This window comes from Nelumbo nucifera, chromosome 7, assembly GCF_055504915.1.
Source record: "Nelumbo nucifera cultivar China Antique chromosome 7, China Antique-T2T, whole genome shotgun sequence".
Taxonomy (NCBI): domain Eukaryota; kingdom Viridiplantae; phylum Streptophyta; class Magnoliopsida; order Proteales; family Nelumbonaceae; genus Nelumbo; species Nelumbo nucifera.
In genome coordinates, this window is record NC_142655.1 from 14,884,821 (window position 1) to 14,911,547 (window position 26,727).

At 40.0% G+C, this 26,727-nt stretch overlaps 1 protein-coding gene across 2 annotated transcripts in view; it reads right to left on the reverse strand.

Moving 5' to 3' along the window:
• The window catches only part of PYD2 (pyrimidine 2), a 56,524-nt gene that overhangs the window by 10,369 nt on the left and 19,428 nt on the right, over positions 1-26,727 (reverse strand). For both annotated transcript variants that reach the window (XM_010249180.3, XM_010249179.3), the window contains exons 7-12: positions 21,115-21,202; positions 20,946-21,024; positions 12,486-12,573; positions 12,331-12,371; positions 12,169-12,221; positions 10,508-10,664 (exon numbers count right to left, since the gene is read on the reverse strand). In XM_010249180.3, coding sequence (XP_010247482.1) covers positions 10,508-10,664; positions 12,169-12,221; positions 12,331-12,371; positions 12,486-12,573; positions 20,946-21,024; positions 21,115-21,202 — 506 coding nt within the window. The remainder of the gene's footprint in view (positions 1-10,507; positions 10,665-12,168; positions 12,222-12,330; positions 12,372-12,485; positions 12,574-20,945; positions 21,025-21,114; positions 21,203-26,727) is intronic.

The following is a 26,727-nucleotide window of genomic DNA, read 5'->3' on the forward strand; positions in this document are numbered from 1 at the left end:
AAGTGTTGTAGCAAGGTCAAGCGCTGAAGCTGAATATAGAGCTATGGCACATGGGGTGGCTGAAGTCCTTTGGCTAAAGAATCTTCTAGGGGAGCTTGGAGTTGTTGTTCATAATCCTATGTCTCTTTACTGTGACAACAAGGCAGCAATAAACATCGCCAGCAACCCTGTCCTACATGAGAGGACCAAGAACATTTTGGTGGACAAACACTTCATAAGGGAAAAATTGGAAAAAAGAGAAATTTGCATCCCTTATGTCAACTCCAAGGAACAACTTGCTGATGTCCTCACAAAAGGGCTTCCATACTCGCAGCACAATGAGTTATGTGACAAGCTAGGCATGATAGACATATTCAGCCCAACTTGACGGGGAGTGTTGTAAGGCTTATTTAATTGTTACTTTATAGTTGATGTTAGTAGGTTGTCCTCTTAAGATACTATCAGTTAGTTATTTTTCCTTTTTTCTTATTAGTTTGTTTCTAGGGTGTGCCGCCAAGGGCATACTTGTAATTTATATTCTTTTTTATTAAGTTAATATAAATAGTGAACTGGCGGCAGCCAGAGATAGTTTTTCTTTTTCTCTCAATCGTATCTCCCTTTCCTTCTCTTTCTCTCTCTCTCGTCTCCCACTCTCCATGAATGATTATAAGTTTCTCATTGGACTCAACCCTGAGTTTGACATAACTAGGCAGAACATTTTGGCAAAGGATGAAGTCAGTCTTGCTCAAGCATATGCCATGATAAGAGAGTAGGTGGTAGGTACAATTGTAGGACTACCTTGATATTTGGAGCCGTTTGCACATCTAAGGATGAAGTCTAGGGGGACTGATGACTAAGAAAGAAGTGGTGTGTGAATATTGTATGAAGCCCATGAATACAAAGGACACTTGTGGGAAATTACACCCACATCTTTTACCAGCAAGGTTCTGAAACAACAATAGAAGTAAGAAAACTGGAAAGACGAGAAATGCAAATGTGGCTCCTATTCTAGAGGGTGAGAAAGGGTGTGGTAATGAGGAGTCAATCAGTCAACTATAGAACAAGTGGCAGTTGTAAAGGCAACATTTGAGAAGTACGAAAGACTTTCAAATCATTTGGAGACTACAACTACAACTTCCAATTCTTTAGGCAACACTTCTATATATGCCTTTGCTCACTCAGGATTTGCGCTTTTGCAAACCATGCGACTTTTTCAGGTAATCATAGAATCCCTTCAATTATAGATTCTAGTGCTTCTAATCATATTACTAGCATGTCTAACCTATTTATCTCATACCAACTTCTTTCTGTCCATGAAAAGATATCCTTTGTTGATGAGTCCCTTGCTCATTTTCAAGCAAGGGAGACATTAGAACCTCAGACTCTCTTGTTTTATCCTTTGTTCTGCATGTTCCTAGACTTAACACTAATCTTTTGTATGTTAGTAGCTTAACAAAGTCGATGAATTGTAGTATAACATTTTTCCTACCCATTTTGTTTTTTAGGACCTGATGTTTGGAAGATGATTGGGAGTAGTCATGATGTGAATGAGATATACATGTTGGATATGCCTAACAAGTGTTTAGTACCATTTCAAGGAGTTGCTTTGGAGTCTATTTCATTAGAGTTTGTCAATCAAGTGTGTTTTTCCAATTTCACTAAGATATTTGGAAAATTTAAAAAATCAGGAAAGTTTTCTAGAAGCATAGAATCAGTTAGTAAAACCTTCAAGAGATCATTAGGAGAAATACAATTGTACATTTAAGGCTCAAAACCATAGCAAAGAACTATATAAATCAAATAGGAAAGTTTAAGAGACTGTAATAGGTATGCTTCTCTCTATTTCCTTTCTAGTCTTTATCCATCCTCTCTTCTTTATATATGTCAATTATTTGCCATTTTAACTTTTGTCTTTATTGTTATTGAAAGAATGGTAGGATCCATCTAATGGACGCCATAAAGGTTGCGGAATGGGTGGGGCGAATTTCAAAAATTTCCTACCTTCTCCCAACTGGGAATCATATTCCCTGAATTTAGAATACAATATTCAAGGATCTACTTGAACCCTAATCAAACCAGATCTGTACCAAAAGATAAATGGGAGGATTATACCTGATCCGGAGAAGCAGTATCTCCCAAAGTTGGTGTTCACGCCCAAAGAATGCTCCAAGATCTGTCCCTGCTGAAGATGACACAGCTGTGGATGGAACAGAACCAGCAGGGTGCGTCCTACACACTGGATCCTTCACAAGAATCCCCTGGATGTACTAAACACTGAATTCTTTCAGTCTTTCTTGCAAGACTGATGTCAAGAACTGGTTTTTTGACTTTCTTTTCTGCAAAGATCAAATCTTGCAACAATGCAGATGGCGGCGGCAGGAGGAGATTTCCAGAAACGAAAAGGCTGAACTGTTTTCTTTTCTGGAGAGAATGAGATCTAATCTCAATTCGCAGGAACCTTTCTTGCTTACCAGAACCTCTTGGATCGAAATCTGATTTCCCTGTCTTGGTTCATTCGAAAATCTCCTCTCTTTTCTTCTTGATTAAGAAATCTCCTAATTAGGAGTTATCCCAATCCAAATCAGTATTTGGATAGGGGATAATCTTAATCCCTTTCCCAGATAGAGTTAGCTTACTCCTGATCTTATCAGGAGGTTACCAGATTCAAATCTGATTTGAATTTGGTCTCTAAGAGTGGATAAGGCTAAGAGCCCAATCCTTTTTGCTAACTTCAATCTCAAATTCGCCCCATTGATGGGTGATCATATCAGCCCACTTCGAAATGGGCTTTTGGCCCATTAAGTATTCAGTGTTTAATTAGTTTCCAATCTGCTGCCCAGTTGGGCTTCTTTGTATGGCGTGGGACCCAAGCATTGATCTACACACCAGCCACATGGGTTCGGCCCAGCCTTTAATACAAGGCCCAGCCAAATTCACTGAAAATCTCAATGAACCCCTTGAGTCCATCGTATGAACCCTATGGGCCCAACACTTACATTAAGTGGTCCCTGGGCCAAGCCATCTTATAAAAACCCAGGGACTGTGGGCAGGTGCAAGATTAGCCCATCAGGTATTATCCTAAATGGTCTTACACTTAACCTCTCAGCCCTTAATGATCAAGCACTGCCCGACAAGAGAGGACCTCTCCCTCGGCTGCAAGGAACAGTGCCGCACTCTCCTCTCACATGGATCCCGGGAATTAAAACCATTTGCAAACATTTTGAAACCGTACATATATATGTAAATATATTAATTTTGCAAAAACAAAATTCCAACGATTGAAATCAACTGCCGGCAGTTTGGTTTCCATCAGAGAGAGTGCATTCCCGATCATTACCCTTTGTCCGACAAAGTGGCTGATTCTGTCACTATGACCACCCACTCAGATGAATTCTCAAACTGCCCCAACATACCCAGGTTTTGATCCCCACTAAGGATCTCACTGATTGGCATATCAAAGGCAGCCTGATCCAGCACCTAGTGAAGTGTCATAATCGAGTCTAGGGGTCAGGTGTAACTTTCCAGTTTTGCCCATCTATCTCCAAGGTCCAGGGCAAGACTGGAAATCTGGTCCGGTTCAAGGATTCAAGTAATCCCATGCTGTATGTGCCTCGGGTCTTACCCTGATGGCTGAGACAGGCCATCCCAACACTTGGTGGCACACCAGTATCAGCCTTGGCAGGATAAATCTCCCCAGACTTATCCAACGGCTGTGAACATTTAAAACTAACATGAGTCTCTACAAATGTCCAGTTTTAGGGTTTTACACAGAATTAAACCAAACAACATGAATCAAACATGCACTTTATTTATTTCCACTAAATAACAAAAGTACATCAAAATGATTGAAGCTAAGGGCATACAAAACTGTCTAACAGTTATTATATGTTTTGATTAGATTGAGAATACTCTTTTGTAGTTATATGCATTTTTCTTTTTCTTTTGAATTATGATGACTTAGTAAGTGAATCATATCAAAGTAATAAGCCAATTATCTAATCATCAATTTCCTAATGTTTCTTTAGATTTTTTTTTTAATTATGATGGTCTTAATGAAATATTTGAAATTTTTTTTATAATATACTAAAATTTTAAATTTTAAATTGTAAATTGTAAATATATAGTCTATCAATGAAGTCTGAAAATATCGCTAACATATCGAAAAAACATCAGGGATATTTGAAAAAAAAAAGATTCCCGGAAGATTTTGCATCGCCACCTGGCAAATGGGGATATTTTGGGGATATATCACCAAATACTGTCAATATTGCGAACCATGTGCATATCCACACTGTTAGAGTACACAAAACAGGGGTATTTTGGTCAGTTGGGTTTATCTATTTGAGAGTGAAAAGTCTGTATTATTTAAGTTTAAGTTGTGTCCCATCACTTATGAGGGACAATATGGTCTTTCTTGTAATTATGTTATTGGAGATAAATACAAATGTGTCGACTAGAGAGAGGACTGATTTTCCTCTACTGGCCGAACCCCTCTACTGTAACCTAGGACTAAATAAGGTTCACATGGTATCAGAGTGCATGTAACAAGTTCAGATCTGCTCGTCTTGCTCTTTTATTCTGGTTTACCCAGTTTTTTTTATTGCCCTCCTCTCTAGGGTTTTGCAGATTTCTCAAGAACCACTGGGAGATTAAGGGAAAGGTTGAAAAGGAGTGGTCGTTTTTCTCTATAGGAGGCCTTTATGCCTCCGGTTTGTGGTGCAGTGGCTGTTTGTGGTGATTGGTAGGAAGCTCTCTATTTGATGGTATGAAGAGAACAGGTTCGGGTGAACAGTGTTCAGCTGAGTACAAGTTGGTTCTGCAGAGTAAAGTGTAAGTGTTTGGTTTAATGGCTGAGTGATTTCAGCCCTTGTAATTGGTGTGTGAATGGTTCTGCAGTGTGCAGTATAGGTGTTTGATTTAATGACTAAGTGATTTCAGCTCTTGTATTTGGTGTGTGAGTGGTTCTGCAATGTGCAGTACAGGTGTTTGATTTAATGATCGAGTGATTTCAGCTTTTGTATTTGATATGTAATGTGTATTTGACGAAGTTGGTGGTGCTGAAAGTGAGATAAGTTTTGTGGAAGTGCGTGAGGTTGTGCTGAATATTTGAAGGTGAATACTCTACATATAGCAGTGATTTCTTTGTGAGGTAAGGTGAATTAGTTAAGATGGCATCGATTGGAAATGGGAATGACAATAAAATAGGCATTATGATTTCTCCAGATTACCTAAATGTTCAAATGACATCTATTAAGTTGAATGGTGAGAATTATGTGTTGTGGGCAAAATCTGTGGAGGTGTTTTTAAAAGCCAAGAAAAAAGTAAAATAGGCAAAATCTGTGGAGGTGATTTCTCCTCTGATTCTCTAGGGTTTAGTGACAGGGAACAGGAAGATGCACAAATAATGACATGGCTGTGGAATAGCATGGAATCAAAAATTAGCGTGAACTTTATGTTCCTAGATACAGCTAAAGAAATTTGGGATCATGCTAAGAAACTGTATTCCGGGCAAGACAATACAACTAGGGTGTATCAGTTGTACCAAGAGTACTTTAATTTGAAGCAATGAAGTCAAATCTTGGAAGAATACTATGCAAGTCTGAGGAATATCCGAAATGAGCTCAATGTGTATCATCCTCTGACACAGGATGTTCTGATTTAGCAACAACAACATGAGCAACTTGATGTGACAAGGTTTCTGATGGGTTTGAAGGCTGAATATGAGCCTGTTCGAGCACAAATACTGGGGGGGTTTGCTCTTCCCTCACTTGAAGTTTTTGCCCGTCTTAGGAGGATATCTATTGAGTCTATAGAGCATTCTTCTCTTACAGACAGATCTGGTTTTGTGGTGACTAGAGGGGGAGGCTGTGGAAATAGAGGTGGTGGTGGTGGTCGTGGACTTCCAGGTAACCGTGGTGGTCCCATGTTTAACCGTGCAGGTGGCCGGAGTGGAGGTTGGGACTCAGGGGGAGGTCGTGGTAAAGGAAGAAGTAATGCCCCTAGGAAGTGTACATATTGTGGATTAGAGGGGCACACGGTTAATTTCTGCTATGATTTACATGGTCCACCCAACACTTGGGCTAACCATGCTGTGACTAAGGGTAGTGGTACAGCTACTGAAAGTCAACAAACTGCCCCGATCCCCTCCACATCTACCGGTGTTTCTAGGAAGGAGATGGTGAGTGTACCCCGTGCAGTATATGAGCAGTTCCTTCAGACATCTTCTCAACAGAACACAGCTACCCTTGCCCATTCAGGTATGGCTTGCTTGGCTTCCAAGCCTTCACACTGGATCATTGACTCCGGAGCCTCGGACCATATGTCTGGGACTCCTAATGTATTTTCTTCTCTTTCTCGATCCTCCACATCTCAAACAGTTACTCTTGCTAATGGTTCTACATCTCCCATCTGTGGTGTTGGTGATGTTGATCTCTCCTCCTTGTCTTTATCATCTGTTTTATATGTCCCCAAGTTCCCTTTTAATCTTATGTCTGTTAGTAGATTAACCAAGTCACTTAATTGTTCCATAACCTTTTATCCCTCTTCTTGTGTGTTTCAGGATCTCAAGACGGGGACGAAGATTGGTGGAGGGCATGAGGCAGGTGGATTGTATTACCTTGATGGTGGTGGCCCTCCAGTAGCTTTTTAGTCGTCTCTTACTCCTCTTCAAAGGCACTGCAGACTTGGTCATCCTTCTCTCAAGGCTCTGAAGTTGCTGGTTCCTTCCTTGAGTCATCTTTCATCTTTGGATTGTGAGTCATGTCAGCTTGGGAAACATCATAGAGTCTCTTTTAGTCCAAGAGTTGATAGTCATGTCTTAAGTCCTTTTTCTTTAGTTCATTCTGATGTCTGGGGTCCGATCAAAGTGATGTCATACAATGGCTATAAGTATTTTGTAATTTTTGTTGATGACTTTTCAAGGATGACATGGATTTATCTTATGAAAGATCGCAGTGAACTGTTCTCTATTTTTCAAAAATTTTATGCTGAAATACGTACCCAATTTGGTGTTCACATTAAAATTTTTCGCTTCGATAATGCCAAAGAGCACACCTCAATACCATTTTAGCAATACTTAGAGCACCATGGGATAATTCATCAAACTTCTTGTGCCTACACCCCACAACAAAACGGTGTAGCTGAACTGAAAAATCGACATCTCCTCGAAACTGCTCGGTCTTTGATGCTTAATATGAATGTCCCAAAGCATTTCTGGAGTGATGCTGTCCTCACATCTTGTTTCCTCATCAATTGGATGCCCATGTCCATCTTTGGAACTCAATCCCCCTTCTCGGTGTTGTTTCCCACCTTGTCTCCGTTTCCTCTCACCCCAAGAGTCTTTGGATGTGTTTGTTTTGTTCAAAACTTGGGGCCTGGTTTAGACAAGTTAGATGCACGAGCTACTAAGTGTATCTTCCTTGGCTACTCAAGGATTCAGAAAGGATATAAGTGCTATAACCCTAACTTCCATAAGTCATTTGTGTGTTCCGATGTCACCTTCTTTGAATCAGTTCCTTTTTTCTCGGATACTGTGGTTTCTTCTCCTTCCTCCGTAGTTCCTCTTCCTGTCCCTGTTGCGGATCCCCTTCCCGTGGTTCCCATTCCAGTTGCAGATTCACCTCCCATGCCAGTAACTACTGAGAGGCCACCAATCAAACACATGTATACTCACAGAAGAGCACCGGTCCCTCCTCCAATTCAACCCTCGTCGACAAATCTTGTCATTGCTTCTTCTTCCTCAGACCTTGATCTTCCTATTGCCCTGCGGAAAGGTAAACACACTTGTACTTCTCATCCTATTTAACACTATGTTTCAGCTTCTCACCTTTCAGCTTCTCATCACAAATTTATATCATTGCTATCATCTGTTTCCATTCCCAAGACTGTCCAGGAAGCCCTTACCTCCCCAGGGTGGCGGCAAGCCATGGAAGAGGAACTCTCTGCTCTACAACACAATCACACGTGGGAACTCACTACTCTTCCTCCTAGTAAGCATGTTGTTGGGTGTAAGTGGGACTACACAGTGAAGTATCTTCCAGATGGCAGTGTGGAGCGATTGAAGGCCAAGTTAGTGGCAAAGGGCTATTCTCAGCTGTATGGTGTGGACTATATGGAGACATATTCTCCTGTGGCTAAAATTGGTTCAGTTTGGGTGTTGATTTCATTAGCTGTTATGTATGATTGGCCTCTTGTGCAACTTGACATAAAAAATGCTTTCCTACATGGTGATCTCATTGAGGAAGTGTATATGGAGCAACTGCCAAGGTTTGTTGCTCAGGGGAGGATGGTAAGGTTTGTTGACTCAAAAAGGCAATTTATGGACTGAAACAATCTCCATGTGCATGGTTTGGTAGGTTCAGTGAAGTAGTGAAAGACTTTGGGATGAAACAATGTCAGGTAGACCATTTTGTGTTCAGCCATGACTCAAAAGATGGAAAAATCTTACTAGTGGTGTATGTGGATGATATTGTCATAACTAGGAGTGACAATAATGGGATTGACAGGTTGAAGAAATTCCTACAGGACCACTTCAATACGAAAGATTTGGGTAAGCTGAAGTACTTCCTGGGAATAGAAGTTGCAAGGTCAAGACATGGAATTAGCTTATGTCAAAGAAAATATGTTCTTGACCTACTTGAAAAAACAGGACTGTTAGGTGCTAAACCAGCAGAGACTCCTATGGAACTTAATGTCAAGTTGAGTGTTGATGCAAGTGAAGAGTTTGATGATCCTAGAAGATACAGGTTGGTGGGAAAGTTGAATTATCTGACTATTACCCGACCAGATATATCATTTGCTGTGAGTATGGTGAGTCAGTTTATGCAACATCCTTGGATTCCTCATTGGGAAGCAGTTCTAAGGATTGTTAGGTACCCGAAGGGTGCTCCAGGTCGTGGTTTGCTATACCAAAGTGGAGGGACTCTTGAAATAGTAGGGTATACAGATGCTGATTGGGCTGGTTCTATATCAGACAGGAGATCAACTACAGGGTATTGTACCTTCCTTAGTGGCAATCTTGTAACTTGGAAGAGAAAGAAACAAACAGTGGTGGCAAGTAGTGCAGAAGCTGAGTATAGAGCTATGGCTCATACCACATGTGAACTAGTATGGTTGAAGAACTTGCTACAAGAGATGGGGTTCTCGTTGACAAACCCATGAGACTATACTGTGATAACCAAGCTGTTGTTCACATCTCTTCCAGCCCATTCTTCCATGAAAGAACCAAGCATATTGAGGTTGATTGTCACTTTGTGAGAGAAAGTGATAAGTGGAGTGATAACCACATCTTACGTGAGCTCAGGAAATCAGTGGGCAGATCTCTTTACAAAGGGATTGTCTCGGGGCAGAGTAGATTATATTTGTGACAAGCTGAGACTATATGACATATACTCTCCAGCTTGAGGGGGAGTGTTAGAGTACACAAAACAAGGGTATTTTGGTCATTTGGGTTTATCTATTTGAGAGTGAAGGGTCTGTTTTATTTAAGTTTAAGTTATGTGTCCCATCACTTATGAGGGACAATATGGTCTTTCTTGTAACTATGTTATTGGAGATAAATACAAGTGGGTCAACTAGAGAGAGGACTGATTTTCCTCTACTGGTCGAACGACTAAATAAGGTTTTCACACACACCATTGGTGGAATCCTATCAAGTTCTAGCACTTTCCGTTATCTTCTTCTCAAGGCCTAGACAGAATTCCTTAAACAATTAAAATCCAACTTTTGAAATATTTTATTTTCCAAGGGCTTAAATATGGGAGTATGAAGTAGTGAGTGATGAAAGGGTAAAGATATTGAATTGTCAATTTTTCTACCAACTATAATCTTGGGGTTATGGCCAATCCAAGAAATGTCCAAACAAGGTCACTACTAAGACTAATGAGCACAAGTGTTGTCTCCTTGGTCAAATAGTATATATGCAAATCAGTCAAATAAATAACCAGGATAACTTAGGATGGGTCAAAACCTCAATTGAACCAAACAGTTACCTTTATTTTTGTTTCTGTAGTTTCAATGGTTGCAAAATAAGCAACTTAATAGAAGATTATGACCTTTTTCTTGGATTAATAATAGAATCTTTATCAATATAAGAAGAAAAAGAAAAACTGTGATACATTTGTCAAAAGCCCATAAACAGGGAGAATGACCAGCCATGACACCTCAGGAGGAAGCTCAAATGAAAAAGAGAAGATAAAACCAAAAGAAAAAAAAAAAAAAAACATACCACCAATGGAGAGATGAACTCCAGTTACTACTATTTAAGGAATATGGTCAACGGAGATGCAGCATATCAGGCTATAATTTAGTATAAATCAGAAGGATTAACAGCTTGAATAAGTAGGAGCCAAATATATGATATCGCCATTTCAATCAGAATGAAAAAATCTTGTCCCCCTCTAACAGAGATCATGTATATGTCTCATAAGTCATAATCACCCTAATGAATTAGATATTAAGCATGCTAGCCAACTAGATATAAAACTAGCCCACTATCTTCACAATAAAAAATCACTAAGACAAGAATTACCTTTCCTCTCCTTCCTTCATAGACATTTGTATCAGTTCTTGAATGGTGGGTCTCCGCAGTTATCTGGAAACTTGAATTTGGGTTCAGTATGATTATATCAGCATCAGATCCAGCAAGAATTGCTCCTTTTCTTGGGTAAATATTGAAGATCCGAGCACTGCACAGTGTTACTAAGTGAAGCTATTGTCCAAATAATAAAGTTCAATAAAATTGTAAAGGATGCCTTCCAAAAATGGGGTTTAATTTTTTTCCCATCAATCTAGTTTATAGACAGGACCCTATTTTCTTATGGAGATGACAAGGTAAAATTATTTACATTAAAATATCATTATTTTTTCCAAGGTTAGCTGTTATTTTAAAAATTGGCTGGAAGAAGATAAATAAAAGATTATATGGCAGTAAGATAAAAAGATACTGCATGGAATTCCTTGATTCCAGTCCAGCAGTGGATGGACATGGAAACATAAGTCTGAATCCAATGTGTCCAAGAACCTGACACAGCAAACTGAGAGAATATGGACTCATTGACACATCTATGGAAAAGTATATATTATTAAAATAGTTCCTTTTTTTTGTATTCTAGCATTACATACCTGCAAAAAATGTTGCTTGTTCTACAAGGTAACATTTGATACAAAAATGGCATTCATCTTGCACATTAGTTCTTCATTGTGTCAAGTAAGCCAGGAAGTAGAAAGGAAATCATACAGAAGCATCCACAAAAATCTGTGAAGTGCAAGACTCTGGTGTGTCCAACACAGACACATTGTCCATTTAATCTATAGCCATGCAACACTAGATTCCATACCATTTACCCTCTACACTCCACCTGTTTTCTTTTTCTTTTCTTTACATTTTTTTTTTTTGCTGAACAACCTGCTGAACCCGATTTCCATGCATGGGTGATTATGTGGCTGCTACATCCTTTGCGAAAAAATATAATTTCCCATGGATCCATATGATAAGATATAACCTCGGTGTATCTGAACATGGTCCGTTAACTTCTAAAAGTAACCATCAATAGAACTTCATAAACATAAAATTTCTATATGCAAAGAACCTCAATTAAATCAGAGCAATGGCCCTTTTAACAGGAGCATGCTTTAGTTGTGGAAGGAGATTCTTCCAATGTCATCTCTCGCTGTTCAGGTGCAGATAGAGGTCCATGCAGTTTAGTCCACTATCTCAATGAAGAAAAATAGATACCAGCTTCAATGGGCTTAGTTCAGATAGACCCCTAAAGAGATGAATTCTATAGCTGATAGTTAACAGTTTAGCTAGATCTTCTGTGGGGAGTTCCCTTTTTGTCTTTTTTAGTCAGAATTAAGGGGTAGATCTGTAAAGTATATGTCCTCTCATGTACTTCACCTTTTGGTCAATGAATGCTTATCAAGAACAATGGGTTCAGGAGTCATCCAATTCAATGGCTGATTGTTAAGATAAGCAAATGGGTTACAACAGATCTTTTGTTTTGGGTCAAGTTGTAATTTGTATAGTTGGGGAGGAGCACATGCATATCTAAAATCTAAATGTACATGTATGGTTAGCTGAGGCTGACTATCCAGCTGCTACTTTTATAATCATTAATTTATTCTAATCAAATAATACTTTTACCAGTATCAAAAAAACTTCTTTAACAAGGAAAAGGAGCCAATACGTACCATTCTGTGCTTGTTATTTGCACATAATCTGTAACAGATATTTTGCCAGACTCCTGCATCAAAATAAAATTGTGGAACAATAATAACAAGACGAAATAGGAAAAAATCCAATTCTGTCCACTTTGTTTAAGTGAAGCTAGACAAAAAACCACAGAAACTTACCACCATTGTGTCCCAGACTAAATGCATCCTCTCTTCAATACCTGGGAATTTCATGATTGTAACATAATTGCAGGGATTAAGAAATAGAATGACAAAAAAAATGACCCTTTGATTCATTGAAATTAAATATTGAGACTATTCAAAGCTGAAATTACCATTGACACCATTTGGAATTTTTCGAAAATCATCAATACCAAGAGCTTTCTGGGTGGAATTGAATGTACAATGATCAGTTCCTACAAGCTGCACAGAGCAAAAAGCCAAATGATTAATGCTTCTGCAACCACCTATCATATTAAATGCAATAGAATCAGAAAATTGGAACCATAAGATGAGGAGAGAAATCTAAGAAAACTTTGAGGTAAAAATGAATTACTATTTATTAACTTAATATTTAAGTATATGGCAATAAGTCAGAATAAGGGCTGATTGGGAAATTTTCAACTCAGATTGGACAATATGGGGTCTGAGTCAACCCAAAAATTTGAACAATCAAGCTAAGAATATTTGGTATGGATTTAAATTAGATTTTCTGAAACCAAAATTGGGGCAAGTTTGCAGGCTCAGCAAAGAATTTCCATGTTTAGACATAAAAATCTGAAAGACCCATAATATGGTGGATCCAACATTCACCTTTCTTAAGCCCATTAGCAATATATAATCTGATACCAAAAGAATATGATGAATAGGTTGATAAATATCACAGGTGCAGACCAATATCCAAATAAAGAGATCTCATATGAGACCCCTGACCCCACAAATATTAGAGAAATCTTGCAATTAGATATGAAGGACTGCCCTGACCTGACACAAGGAAGCCATGGAATTTTTTTCATTATTTGATTGGGATGGAATTGGTGGTTCCTGAAATATTGTGGATGTGCTAGTTCAATGGAGATCTTTGGATTAGGATCAAAGAAAAGCTTTACTCAAAATTCATTATATATGCTATCTTTTAGGGAGTTGGGGAGGAGATGATAATCGTATTTCTAGAGGAAAATTTACCTCTTTTGAATCAATGCAAGATAAGTTTTTCTACCGGTTAACTCTTGGATGCTGGCCACAATTCAATGGTATTTCATTCAATTTCATCCAAAGAGATTTAGTAGGGATCCTTGGATAATCCCTTCACATCCATCAGGAAACCAACCTCCTTTGTTCATCAGTAAAGAACATGTGAAAGGGAAAGCTCTACTCTAAATCCATTGTAGTTGTACAGGACTCCTATCAGTCTTGAACACTAAGAAGTTTCAGGTTCGAAAAGAAGAGAAAGTGTAGAGGAAAGAGGAGAAAGAGTAGAGAGAGAGCAGTAGAACACAAACTTTGAAAGGAAGGACAGAATCTGAATTATTCTGCTGCCGCCACTTCTATTTAATATTTATAGGTTATGCTAGTTACATGAAAGGACACATCTGCCCTTGGTATGTACATAACACATAATAATATAAAACTGAAAAATAAATAACAACTAGAATAACAGCAGCTAACCCTAGGATGACTAGGGACATTCTGCCCTATGGACAGAGTGGGACCACAGCTGTGGGGCCCACATCAGTGTTCTCTACACTCCCCCTCAAGTTGGGAGTAAATGTTTATCATTCCCAACTTGGATAGATCCGCCTCCAGCTTCTTTCTTGACACAGCTTTAGTGAGGATATCTGCTAGTTGCATACTGGATGTGATGTAAGGGAGGCATACTTCTTGAGATGAGACCCTCTCTCGTACAAAATGTCGGTCAACTTCAATGTGTTTGGTTCTGTCATGCTGCACTGGATTATGTGCTATGTTAATAGCTGCTTGATTATCACAATACAGCATCAGGGGCTTCTCATACTCAATACCCAACTCCTCAAGTAGAGATCTTAGCCATAGGATTTCAGCCACTCCGTTAGCCATGGACCTGTATTCTGCTTCAGCACTAGACCGAGAGACAACACTTTGCTTCTTACTTCTCTAGGAGACAAGGTTACCTCCCACAAGGGCACAATATTTTTTTCTTTTATCAATAACACTTTCATTAATTCATCAGTAGAAGACAAACACACTTATCTTCCAAGAGTCACAAAGAACTTCAAGAAAGGAAAGAAGAAAATACAAAGATACAAGGACACTAACATTACAACTTAGCCCAAAACAAGGAATCCCTTTCTGCCCCTTGTTTTGCTAAACCGTCAGCTAGGGAATTAGCTGATCTCTTAATCCAACATGTCTTAATTTCCATCTCCCGCACCAGCCATTTGACCCACAAGGGCACAATATCCTGAGGTAGACCTTCTGTCATCAACACTCCCAGCCCAATCGGCATCCGTATAGACCTCCACCTTCATGTGGTTATTGTTCTTGAACAGTATACCCCTACCCGGGCATCTCTTCAGGTAGGCTAAAATTCTTTCTGCCGCAAGAAGATGTGTGGTTCTAGGAGAATGCATGTACTGGCTGACAACACTAACAACATAAGTAATATCTGGCCGAGTGAGGCAGAGATATAGGAGCTTTCTTACCAATTGCTAGAACATAACCTTGTCTTCAAGAAGCTCCCCACTCTCTGCACTAATCCTGTGGTTCTGTTCAATGGGTGTATCTGCAGGCTTGACACCCAACTTTCCAGTTTCTGCCAACAGGTCTAGGACATATTTCCTCTGAGAGATAAAGATCCCCTGTTTGGATCTAGCAACCTCAATACCCAAGAAATACTGGAGTACACCAAGGTCTTTCACCTCAAATTCTTGATGAAGGAGTTGTTTAAGGGACTCAATCTCATGGCTATCATTCCCTGTCACCACAATATCATCAACATATACTGCCAGTAGTGTCAAGGAGGACTCTACCCTCTTGATGAATAGAGTGTGATCTGACTGAGCCTGTACGTAACCAAACTTCACAAGGGCTAGTCTGAATCTATCGAACCAAGCCCTAGGTGACTGCTTCAAACCATACAAAGCCTTGTTGAGCCGGCAAACCTTCTTACCTGTTTCTGCATCATAGAATCCAGAAGGCAAACGCATGTAAACCTCTTCCTACAGGTCTCCATTCAAAAAAGCATTTTTCACGTCCATTTGGTATAAAGGCCAAGTGTGACTCACTGCAAGGGATAATAGGACCCGAATGGTAGTCATCTTGGCTACCGGGGCAAAGGTCTCCAAGTAATCTATGCCATAAGTTTGTTTGAACCCTTTTGCAACTAACTGAGCCTTATACCTCTCAATGGAGTCATCTGCATTATGCTTCACCGTAAATACCCATCTGCATCCAACCGGTTTCTTTCCTTTGGGCAGATCAACTACCTCCCAGGTGTTATTTTTCAACAGGGCATCCATCTCCACCTGCATTGCATCTTTCCATTCCGGGACGGATAGGGCTTCTTGCACTGTTCTTGGAGTAGGGACATTGGAAATGGAACTAAGGTAGGACCTGTAGGTAGGAGATAGGCGATCATAGGATAAGAACTGGGAAATACAGTGGGCTGTAGATGTGGTACAATGTCGTTTCCCCTTACGAACGGCAATCGGAAGGTCAAGGTCATCTGTAGGAGGTGAAATGGTAACAATAGAGGAAGTCTCTGTGGGCCCTGGGACTGTAATACCTGGACTTGGAGCTGCAGATGAGATTGGAGCTGGCCTGGACTGCTGATGATCGAGATCAACCTGCTTGCACCGCCTGTGATAGACCCTCAACTCCTGATCCCTCTGACCACCCTCACCATTGCAGCTCTCATCACCCAATGGAATAGGTAAAGGAACTGCCCCACTCTCACTGCTCTCCCCCTGAAGACAAGGACTCAAACCCCCATTCTCACTGCTCTCCCCTTGAGGAGAAACCCAAGGATAATAGGGTGTCCCCTCAAAGAAAGTGACATCCATGGAGACAAACTTCCTCCCTGAGACAGGATCATAGCAGCAATAACCCTTTTGAGTTTGTGCATAACCAAGGAAAATGCATTTGGAGGCCTTGGGTTCGAACTTGGAGTGATGGGGTTCGAGAAGCTGAACAAAGCAAGTACAACCAAATGTTTTAAGGGGAATAGAAAACAACTCCTCACTTGGGTATAGAAGGGAAAAAGGAGATCTCATATCAAGGACCCGAGAAGGGACCCGATTAATAAGATATACCGCCGTGAGGATAGCATCACCCCAGAAGCGGATAGGAACATTGGAAGTAAACATGAGACTTCTAGCCACTTCCAAGATGTGCCTATTCTTCCTTTCTGCAACTCCATTCTGCTGAGGTGTATGAGGGCAAGAGCTCTGGTGGATAACCCCATGATTGAGAAGGTAAGATGCCAATGGTTTAGCAAAGTATTCATTTGTGTTATCAGATCTGAGAACTTTAATTTTGGCATCAAATTGGGTTAGGATCATTTGGTGAAAGTTTTGGGTAAGGGCAGGTACCTCATCTTGTGAACGCATGAGATAAACCCAAGAAAAACGGGTATGGTCACCAACAAATAACAAGAAATATCTGTACCCACCCCATGGAAGGGATGTGATAAGGCCCCCAAACATCAATATGCACAATATCAAAAAAATTATTACTCCTTTTATTGCTCAATAAATAAGGCTTTCTACAATGCTTAGCAAACTCAACTTTCACACTACAACTGAGACAACTCAACAGACTCAAATAAAGCTGGAAATAGATTCTTTAGGGATCGAAAGGACAAATGACCTAATCGGTTATGCTTTGGCATAACCGGACTCGCACTATGAGAAACAAAAGGCACCTTCTCTACTGACTCTTCCTGACGAAACCTCTCCCCGAGCAGATAGATCCCATTCGTTTCACGGCCAGTCCCAATCACCTTCTTCGTCTCCAAGTCCTGAAAAACACATCGGTCAGGGAAGAAGGTTACTAAGCAGTTCATATGCTTGGTAATACTACTGACTGAAAGAAGGTTAATGTCAAGCTTAGGAACATGCAAAACAGATGACAGGGAGATAGTATCTGATAACTTGATGTCACCCTTCCCAGAAATAGGAACCAAGGAGCTATCAACAATAAACACTTTATCCCTACCAGAAGACAAATGGTAAGTGGTGAACAGTGAAGGCAAGCTAGTCATGTGGTTGGATGCACCTGAATCTATTACCCAACAAGGTTCAGTAGTACCTGGAGCTGAGGCATGGTAGGCTGAAGCTCGAGTACCTGAATGTGCGAAGGCAGATGTGGCAGGAGTTGATGGTGACTGCGATGGCTGATCTGAATTTCCAACCTCCTTTTCTAACTATATTAGGGCAACCCGAACTACAGCTAAGGTCTCTAAAGATGTTCCTCTTGTGCTAGAGGAGGATGTTGAATCAGTGTTCACGGCCACATGAGCAGTGCCCTTCTTGCCTCTCAACTTCGCAGGAACCAAGTGAGGATGCAGTTTCCAACATGTTTCTTTTGTATGTTTGGGTTTCTTACAATGTTCACATACCACATCCTTCTTGTCTTCCTTCCTCCTGTCCTTCTCTGAATCACCTCCTGATTTGGGTGTGACCGCTACAAAGGCTGGTGTGAGGGGCTGAGGCTGCATCATAACTTTCCTTCTGGCCTCTTCACTGTGTACAAATGAGTATGCCTGAGAGAGAGTCACACTGTCTCTAGTCAAAATCTGTTGCCGCACAATATCATACTTTGAATTTAGGCCCGCAGAAACTCAAACACCCGGTTTGTCTCGACCTGCTTTCTATATATCTGTGCATCTTTAGGACTCTCCCACTCAAGAGTCTCTAAGTGATCAATTTCACGCCACAGGGACTGCAAGGTAGAGAAATATACTGAAACCGGTTTCTCTCCTTGTTTAAGATTTTTCACTTCACATTTCAATTCATATGCTCTGGCAACATTAAGGCGTTGGGAATAAGTTTCTTTCATCACATCCCATATCTCCTTAGATGTCTTTGCCCACAAGTAGTTGCGGCTAATATGAGGCTGCATAGAATTACACAGCCATGTCATAACCAAGTAGTTTTCTTGGATCCACTTGGTATACGTAGGGTCTCCCTTGGGGGGTTCTGTCACGTCTCCCAAGAGGTACCCTAATTTACTTCTTCCCCCAATAACCATCATGGCTGATTGGGCCCATTCCAAATAGTTTGATCCATCAAACTTTACGGTAGTAATCTGACCACCCGTCTCAGAAACACCACCATAATTGATGTTCCCAAAGCTGCCTTCTGCCTGATTTTTAAACTCCATCTCAGTCAAGTCTCAAAAACAGCACTTGAACTACCAATCACAATCAACAACAGTGTAGAACCGATCTGTATTCACAGTGTATGTGCACAGAATTGAGATAACTCTGATCTGAAACCAACTAGCAAACACAACAGCAGTTGTCCGTAGGGTTCTCACCCCTTAAGAGAGTTCGAAAAACCCAAAAGACTCTGAAAACACCTTAGAAGTAAGTCTGATATGCTTGGCAGAATTAGGGTTTTAATCAGTAATTAAAGTGAACAGTTCAGTTGCACAATCCAATCAGTACCGTATAGATAGACTTGCAGTAGGGTTAATATGAAACCTTAGAATCTGATCAATGCTAACAATAAACTTGAGGACAGCTCTAGGTAGATCGCAAGGTTCAGTCTAACACTAGGGCTTGCCGCAAGATCACTTTCAAACCCTAGAGCAGAGAGAAACAAAGTTGAGACAGTTCAGCCCAACAGTAGGGTTTGCTGTAAAACCCTAGAGAATCGAAGGGAGAAAACTCTAGAATGGTTCGGCCTCCCTCTCCAGATAGGTCCAACCTATCTTCTCTGATAGAACTTCTCTTAGAAAGTAAATAACTTACAAGGAAAAATTGTTCGTTGCCTTCTAAGGTTACCCGAACCCTAGTCTTCTCTGATCCTTCCTGACCACCAACACTCTGCAACCATAACAAGCTTCTAACAGCTGCTAGCACTTCTGGCGATCTCCAAGAATCAGTCTGCGAACTCCACCTTTTCTGCTTCTAGTCCTACAAGATTCTCATGTGGTCGGCTGGTATTAGACTCACATGAGAAACCCTAACTTGGCTCTGATACCATGTAGTTGTTCAGGACTGCTATCAGTCTTGAACACTAAGAAGTTTCAGGTTCGAAAAGAAGAGAAAGTGTAGAGGAAAGAGGAGAAAGAGTAGAGGGAGAGTAGTAGAACACAAACTTTGAAAGGAAGGACAGAATCTGAATTATTCTGCTGCCTCCACTTCTATTTAATATTTATAGGTTATGCTAGTTACATGAAAGGACACATCTGCCCTTGGTATGTACACAACACATAATAATATAAAACTGAAAAATAAATAACAACTAGAATAACAGCAGCTAACCCTAGGATGACTAGGAACATTCTGCCCTACGGACAGAGTGGGACCACATCTGTGGGGCCCACATCAGTGTTCTCTACATCCATTACACATGCCATCTGTTGGGGAGTTTGGAAGGAGAAAAATAATTGTATTTTTGAAGGAAATATCACATATTTTGAAGCAATGAAAGGAAATGCGGTCTACCTGGTTAACTCTTGTATTATGGCCACCGAAGAGTTCAAATGTATTTCATCCAATTAGATTAAAGAGATCTAGTGGAGATCCTCAAATCGTTCCCTGACATCCATCAACCAACCAGACCCCCTTTACTTGTCATTGAGGGACAGGTGAATCTTCACTTTAATGGCAGCTTATTTGGAAACCCTGGCCTAGACAGAATTGAAGGGGGTTTGTACAAATCTATTTAGCTGCCAAAAATGATTTTTCAGTGGCTTTTAATGCTAATGCACCCTTTGACCAGTCCAAGAATTGCAAAAGGGTTGCAATGTCCTCTCTTATTCCTTGCAGACTTCAAGAAATGTAATTAGATGGACAACGAGTGGGTGCAGGCCCATGGAAACTGGCACATTCCTAAATAAGATGAGGGAGAATCAAAAGTCTTCCCATCTTCCTTGAGTTTGGAATCCTAGAGAGCACAATGTTGTAGGTGAAAATCTTGTGAGAAGGGATGTAGGAAGGGTCTTTTGTTTGAGGATGGAACTTCTTCTGTACATTTTGTAAAAGTGGGCATCATTTCATGTACATTTTCTCTTCTTTAATGAAATCATCCAATTACTTGGACAGAAAAACAAAAAAGAAGAGGTGAAAATAAAATATTGACAGGATGAATCAGCAATAAAATGACAATATTGAAGTTGGTAAGTGTGGAGTATTTGAGAAACAAAATTATCCTTCATACAGGAAATAGTATACAACTCTGAAAAGTATCCAAATATATAGAAATTGTATTCTCAGGATTTTTTTGCTTGTGGAAGTTAAGACAATGGCCACCTAGAGCACTTAAGCTGTTACCCTATCAAAAACATGTGCTCATTCATGTTGTGTTTTCATTTTTGGAACAAAGGTGTAATTTAAAACTCTATAGTCCTGAGAAAGGTTTTAAATATCAATACACCTTATACACACGAACCTAGCATATTGGGTGTTTCCATGGCACGCATGCTTTGAGGGAGGTCAGCCTTAGGCCTGGCCACCCCCTGAAATTTCCCAAAACCCAAAATACCTTTTATTTAGGTGTATCAGGGTGCTATCAAAATGATATGATATGCCCGATACACCCCGATATGTAACAAAATTTTGAAGCCTAGTCCTGAGATGAGAAAGAAACCTGTAGAAGTCCTGTTGAAAGGGCAGCTTGAAGGGCTTTATTATGCCCCTGTTTCCTTATTGGTGGACTCATGACATACCTAAAACATTAAAAGAAGGTGTTATATGATTGGAAGCTTTTAAAACAGAAAAGATGGCAAGAAGAAACTGAAAGCTATATGGATTCTTGCTTTGCTGCAATGGTGAAGTCAGGGTCCCAAAGCCCGGAATCATCAAGCACAAGTCCAGAAACTACTGGTTCTCCAATAACCCTCTGTCCTGCAGTTTGGAATAAAGTGAGAAACCATCACTGTCTACATTATAAAAATCTTTGTAGAGTGCATCAGAAGTTTCCAGACATGAAACATAGCAATTTGACTTCATAGAAGATGGAAAATTGGTAAGGTATGTTTGCCTTTTAGTATCATTTTCCACACTTTAAACCAAAATTTATTGTATCTCACTTGGGATTAGTAGGTATACTTTTATTTCTTTTTGAATACCTAACTATAAATGGAAGTACAAGCACTGAGAGTCCGCAATTCAAGTAGATTCACTTGAATAAGTGGTAAACCTTTTTGTCTATAATAGTATAATATTAAAATTCATGGATGTATCATATGTATGTGTTCATGTATATATTTACATATGAGCAGATAAATGTAAAATGTGTGTAGCTGGTGTACAATATGCATAGCTGGAAGCTTCTTTTTTGCTGTAGTTGTATCTTTGTGTTCTGTAAATTGGCACTGATTGTTTCTCTATGTGTAGCTTTAGGTTTTCTTTTCCACAATAAGGAGAGAGATTGAATAGCTAGGACAAAAATTCACCTGAAAGAATTCTTCAACGTCTGAACCATTATACTTATCAAAGCAACCTTCTAAACCAGTGCAAAAATCACTAAAATTTCCATGCATACTTACATAAATTAGCCATAAGATAGCCTATACTTATATAAATCACTGAAGTAGATAGCCTATACGGCTAGCTGATAGAGATAAATTAGCACCCCTGAAGATTCATTCTAGAAAAAGAAGGCCTTGCAACAGGTCCTGATACAGTACAATCATATACTTGGGGTTTGGATTGAATTTGCCAGCAGAGATAGGTCTGATCATAGGGTCTAAATTTTTTCATCTCGGCCAGTGCCTCATGGGAATAAGAAAGAAAAAATTGTGCAGTCTTGTGTTCCTTTTGCAGTCAGTTGGGAGGTATGGAAAGAAAGAAATATCTCCTAGTTGTAGTATGATCAGCCACCTTTAGTGTCTATGTATATGCATTTATAATTAGAACCAAAAACATGGTAACTGATATTGGAATAATATTCGAGTAAGGGTGGTTCCACTAAACCCTAGAGTGACTCTAGGTGCCTGTTGAGTGATTTCAAATCTTTTCTATCATGTCTCTATCCCTGCAAACGAACCATTACAGCCACCAACAGCTCTCAAATTCTTCATCAAAAGAGCACATTAAACATCTTTAAAGGAATGAAATTGATTGAGGTACACTTATTCTTCAGTAGAAGAAAAACAGCCTTTTGAAAAGAAATGACTGTTTAAAAAGTTGCAGAAAATCAAAAGGAAGTAGCAGAAATCAGGTATCAAGAAGAGAGAAGAAGAAGAAGAAGAAGGTGGCAGCAACTAGGCTTCAGAGAGAGAGATTTTCGAACATAACCTTCTCTCTTACACCCCTAATTCCATTTCATTAAGTTAAACTTTAATAATTTACAGAGAGGCCCCTAGTTGGGCAGAAAACTAAAAAACATAACATAAGAAAGAATAAAGCCCAAATTAAGGCCCATTACATTCCCCCTCAAGCTAAGTATAGATGTCAATCATGCCAAACTTGCCAGTATCATGCTGAAGTTTAGCCTTGGGAATGCCCTTGGTGAGGAAATCAGCTAACTGTCCTTCAGAAATGATGAAAGGTAGACACACCTCTCCAGAAGCCACTCTTTCCCGAATGAAGTGTCTGTCAACTTCAATATGTTTAGTTCTATCATATTGCACTGGATTGTGAGCAATGTTGATGGCAGTCTGATTATCACAGTATAACATCATTGGCTTATCATGCTCAATACCCAGTTCCTCCATCAAAGATCTAAGCCACAGTAGTTCAGAAACTCCATGAGCCATGGCTCTGTATTCAGCTTCGGCCGAAGATCGGGCAACAACTATTTGTTTCTTGCTTCTCCAAGAGACAATATTACTTGCCACCAAGCTACAGTACCCAGAGGTAGATCTTTTGTCATCAATGTTTCCGGCCCAATCAACATCTGTGTAGGCTTCAAGTTTCATATGGCCACACTTAGCAAATAGAATTCCCATTCCGGGGGAACCCTTCAAATAACACAAAATCCACTCTGTTGCTGCCATGTAAGTATCCCTGGGAGCATGCATGAACTGACTAATGCAACTGACAGCATATGCAATGTCTGGTTGAGTCATGCATAGATAAAGAAGCCTTCCATGTAGCCTCTGGAAGACTCCCTTATCTTTCAACAATATTCCATCTGAAGCAGAGAGTTTATGACTCATATCAATAGGAGTAGCAACTGGTCTAGCACCCATCTTCCCTGTTTCAGAGAGCAAATCAAGTACATACTTTCTCTGAGAGATAAGGATCCCATCTTTGGATCTAGCAACTTCTATACCAAGAAAGTATCTCAATTCCCCCAGATCTTTGATCTCAAACTCTGTATGAAGGAAATATTTGAGATCATTAATCCCTGATACATCATTACCAGTCACAACAATATTATCAACATACACAATCAGGTAAACGGCCAAGGATCCTCTCCTCTTCACAAAGAGGGTATGATTAGACTGTGTTTGTACATAGCCAAAGCAGTCCATAAAGAGATTTCTTCAGCCTGCAGACCTTCCCTTTCATATTTGTTTCATACATCCCTGGAGGAAGAGCCATATAGACCTCCTCATGTAACTCTCCATTCAGAAATACATTCTTTACATCCAGTTGATAAAGTGGCCAGTCTGAGTGTGCAGCCAGAGATAGCAGAACTCTCATAGAAGTCATCTTGGAAACAGGAACAAAGGTCTCCAAATAATCAATCCCATATGTCTGTGTATAACATTTTGCAACCAGTCTAGCCTTGTACCTTTCAATAGTGCCATCAGCATGATATTTGATGGTAAAAACCCACTTACAACCTACTGGATCCTTCCCTTCAAGTAAATCAACCACTTCCCAAGTGTGATTCTTGTGCAAGGCATCAATTTCTATTCTCATAGCATCCCTCCATTCTGGAATAGTAAGAGCTTCTGACACAGACCTGGGAATTAGGTTAGAAGCAACGGAAGAAAGGTAGCCAAAATATGAAGGAGAGAACAAACTATAAGAAAGGTGTTTGGAAATGCAATGTGCAGTACACTTCCTTTTTCCTTTCCTAATAGCAATAGAGATATCAAGGTCTAGAAAGGATGACTCCGAAGGGGCTGTATCAGTACCTGTTGTCTCTTCTGTGACTGAAGGTGTAGGAGGCTCATGTACTGTAGGGGAAACAATCTGCTCACTTCTGGTTCTCTGCCATTGGTACAACATGGGATTAAAAAGAAGACGAGGAGGTAAAGGAGGGATAGGAACACTGGAATGAGAATGAAATGACTGATCCTCCCTTAACTCATTTGAAGGAGGAAGAGTCTCAACTGGGACAGGAAGGGGGAGAGTAAACAACTGTGACAAATTCTCCCCCTTTGGACAATGCCTTTCCTTAGAAGAATCATAAAAGGAAGAGAGCTTATCAAAGGTGACATCCATTGAGACATACCGAGTGTCAATCTTCGGATCAAAACAACAATAACCCTTTTGTGTGGGGGAATAACCAAGGAAGATACACTTGTGGGTTTTTGGTTTAAATTTATGTCTCCGGACACTTGGGATATGTACATAACAAGTGCAGCCAAAGACATGGAGAGGAATAGGAAAAAGATCCTTGTCCGATGAAGAAGAATGAAGGGAGACTTAAACCCCAAAACCCTGGATGGCATACGGTTGATTAGGTAGGTTGTAGTGAGAACAGCATCACTCCAAAATTTTGTAGGGACATGTGAGGCAAATAGGATACTTCTTGCAACTTCAACAATATGCCGATTTTTTCTTTCAGCAACCCCATTCTGTTCTAGGGTCCTAACATAGGAGCTTTGGTTAATAACCCCAAAATCAGTGAGATAGCAGGTCAGGTTTTTCTCAAAATATTCTTTTGCATTGTCGAATCTGAAAATTTTAATTCTGGTATAAAACTGGGTTAGAACAAATTCAAGGAATTGCCTTACAAGTCTAGAAACTTCATCACGGGAATTCATCAAAAATATCCAAGTGAACCAAGAAAAGTCATCAATGAACAAGATAAAATATTTGTAGCCGCCCATAGAAGGTAAGTGGTAAGGCCCCCACACATCAGAGTGCACAATATGAAATGGAGAAGAAGATCTTTTATTACTCAAAGGATAACTGCTTCTACATTGTTTTGACAATTCACACGACTCACAATGAAGACTAGACAGACTAATTCCCTTAAACAATCTTGGGAATAAATAACTTAATGCAGAAAAAGAAAGATGACCCAAACGAAAATGACATAACATGACTCGGCTGATGGACTCTGTAGATGTAGACCCAAAATCAACATGGCTCTGTCCAAGAGTGTCTAACAGATATATTCCATTCGCCTCATGGCCACTCCCAATCACTTTCTGAAAACCCAGATCTTGAAAAACACACTAGGAAGGAAAGAAGGTTACACAGCAGTTCAATGACTTAGTTAGGCTACTTACAGATAACAAATTTGTAATTAGCTTGGGTACATGAAGAGCAGAAGGAAGTACCAAGGAATCTGTAGCCTTGATGGTTCCCTTACCGGAGATAAGGGCAAGAGAGCCATCGGCTAGGGTGATTTTGCCATGACCAGGAAGTAAATCATAAGAAACAAACAAAGTGGAAAGGTTGGTCATATGATCAGAAGCACCAAAATCAATAATCCAAGGGATCCTACGATTACCTGAAATAGTTGCATTATTGGCAGAAGCCCATATACCTTCTAGGAGACTGATCATCCTTCCAAACTTCTCATACTCTAGCTTCATAGCTGCTAACTGCTCACTAGCAGTCATCTCTTCAGTTCGTATCTGTCACTATTTGGACCAGCAGCAATATTGGCACTCCCTGCCTTCATACTATCAGACTTCTTTTGAAACCGAAGAGGAAGAAGCTCAGGATGCAATTTCCAACACTTGTCTTTAGTGTGTTTTGGCTTCTTACAGTACTCACAAATAATTTCTTTCTTCCATGAGCTACTTGAAGTCCCTACAACTCCCTTGGGTTTCACTTCCATATTAGCAAAGTGATCATTTAGACTAGCCCCTTCAACCTTGACGAGTCTCCTGCTTTCTTCACTACTTACCAAGGCATAGGCTTGAGATAGTGAAACACTATCCTTGGATAAAATATTTTGCTTTGTGATTTGGATTCAGCCCTGACAAAAACTCAAACACCCTGTTTCTCTCAACAAGTTTCCTGTAGGTCTCAGCATCATTAGTGGTGTCCCAGGCTACAGCTTCTATCAAATCAATTTCTTGTCATAAAGACTTCAGTATTGAAAAATAAACAGCTAACGGTTTCTCCCCCTGTCTCAAATTCTTCACATCACTCAGCTTGTAAGCCCTGGCCACATTTAATTTCTGGGAATAGGTTTCAGCAACACTATCCCAAACCTTTGCTGAATTCATCCACAAATAGTGTTGACTAATCTGCGGTTGCATTGAATTCACAAGCCATCCAATAACAAT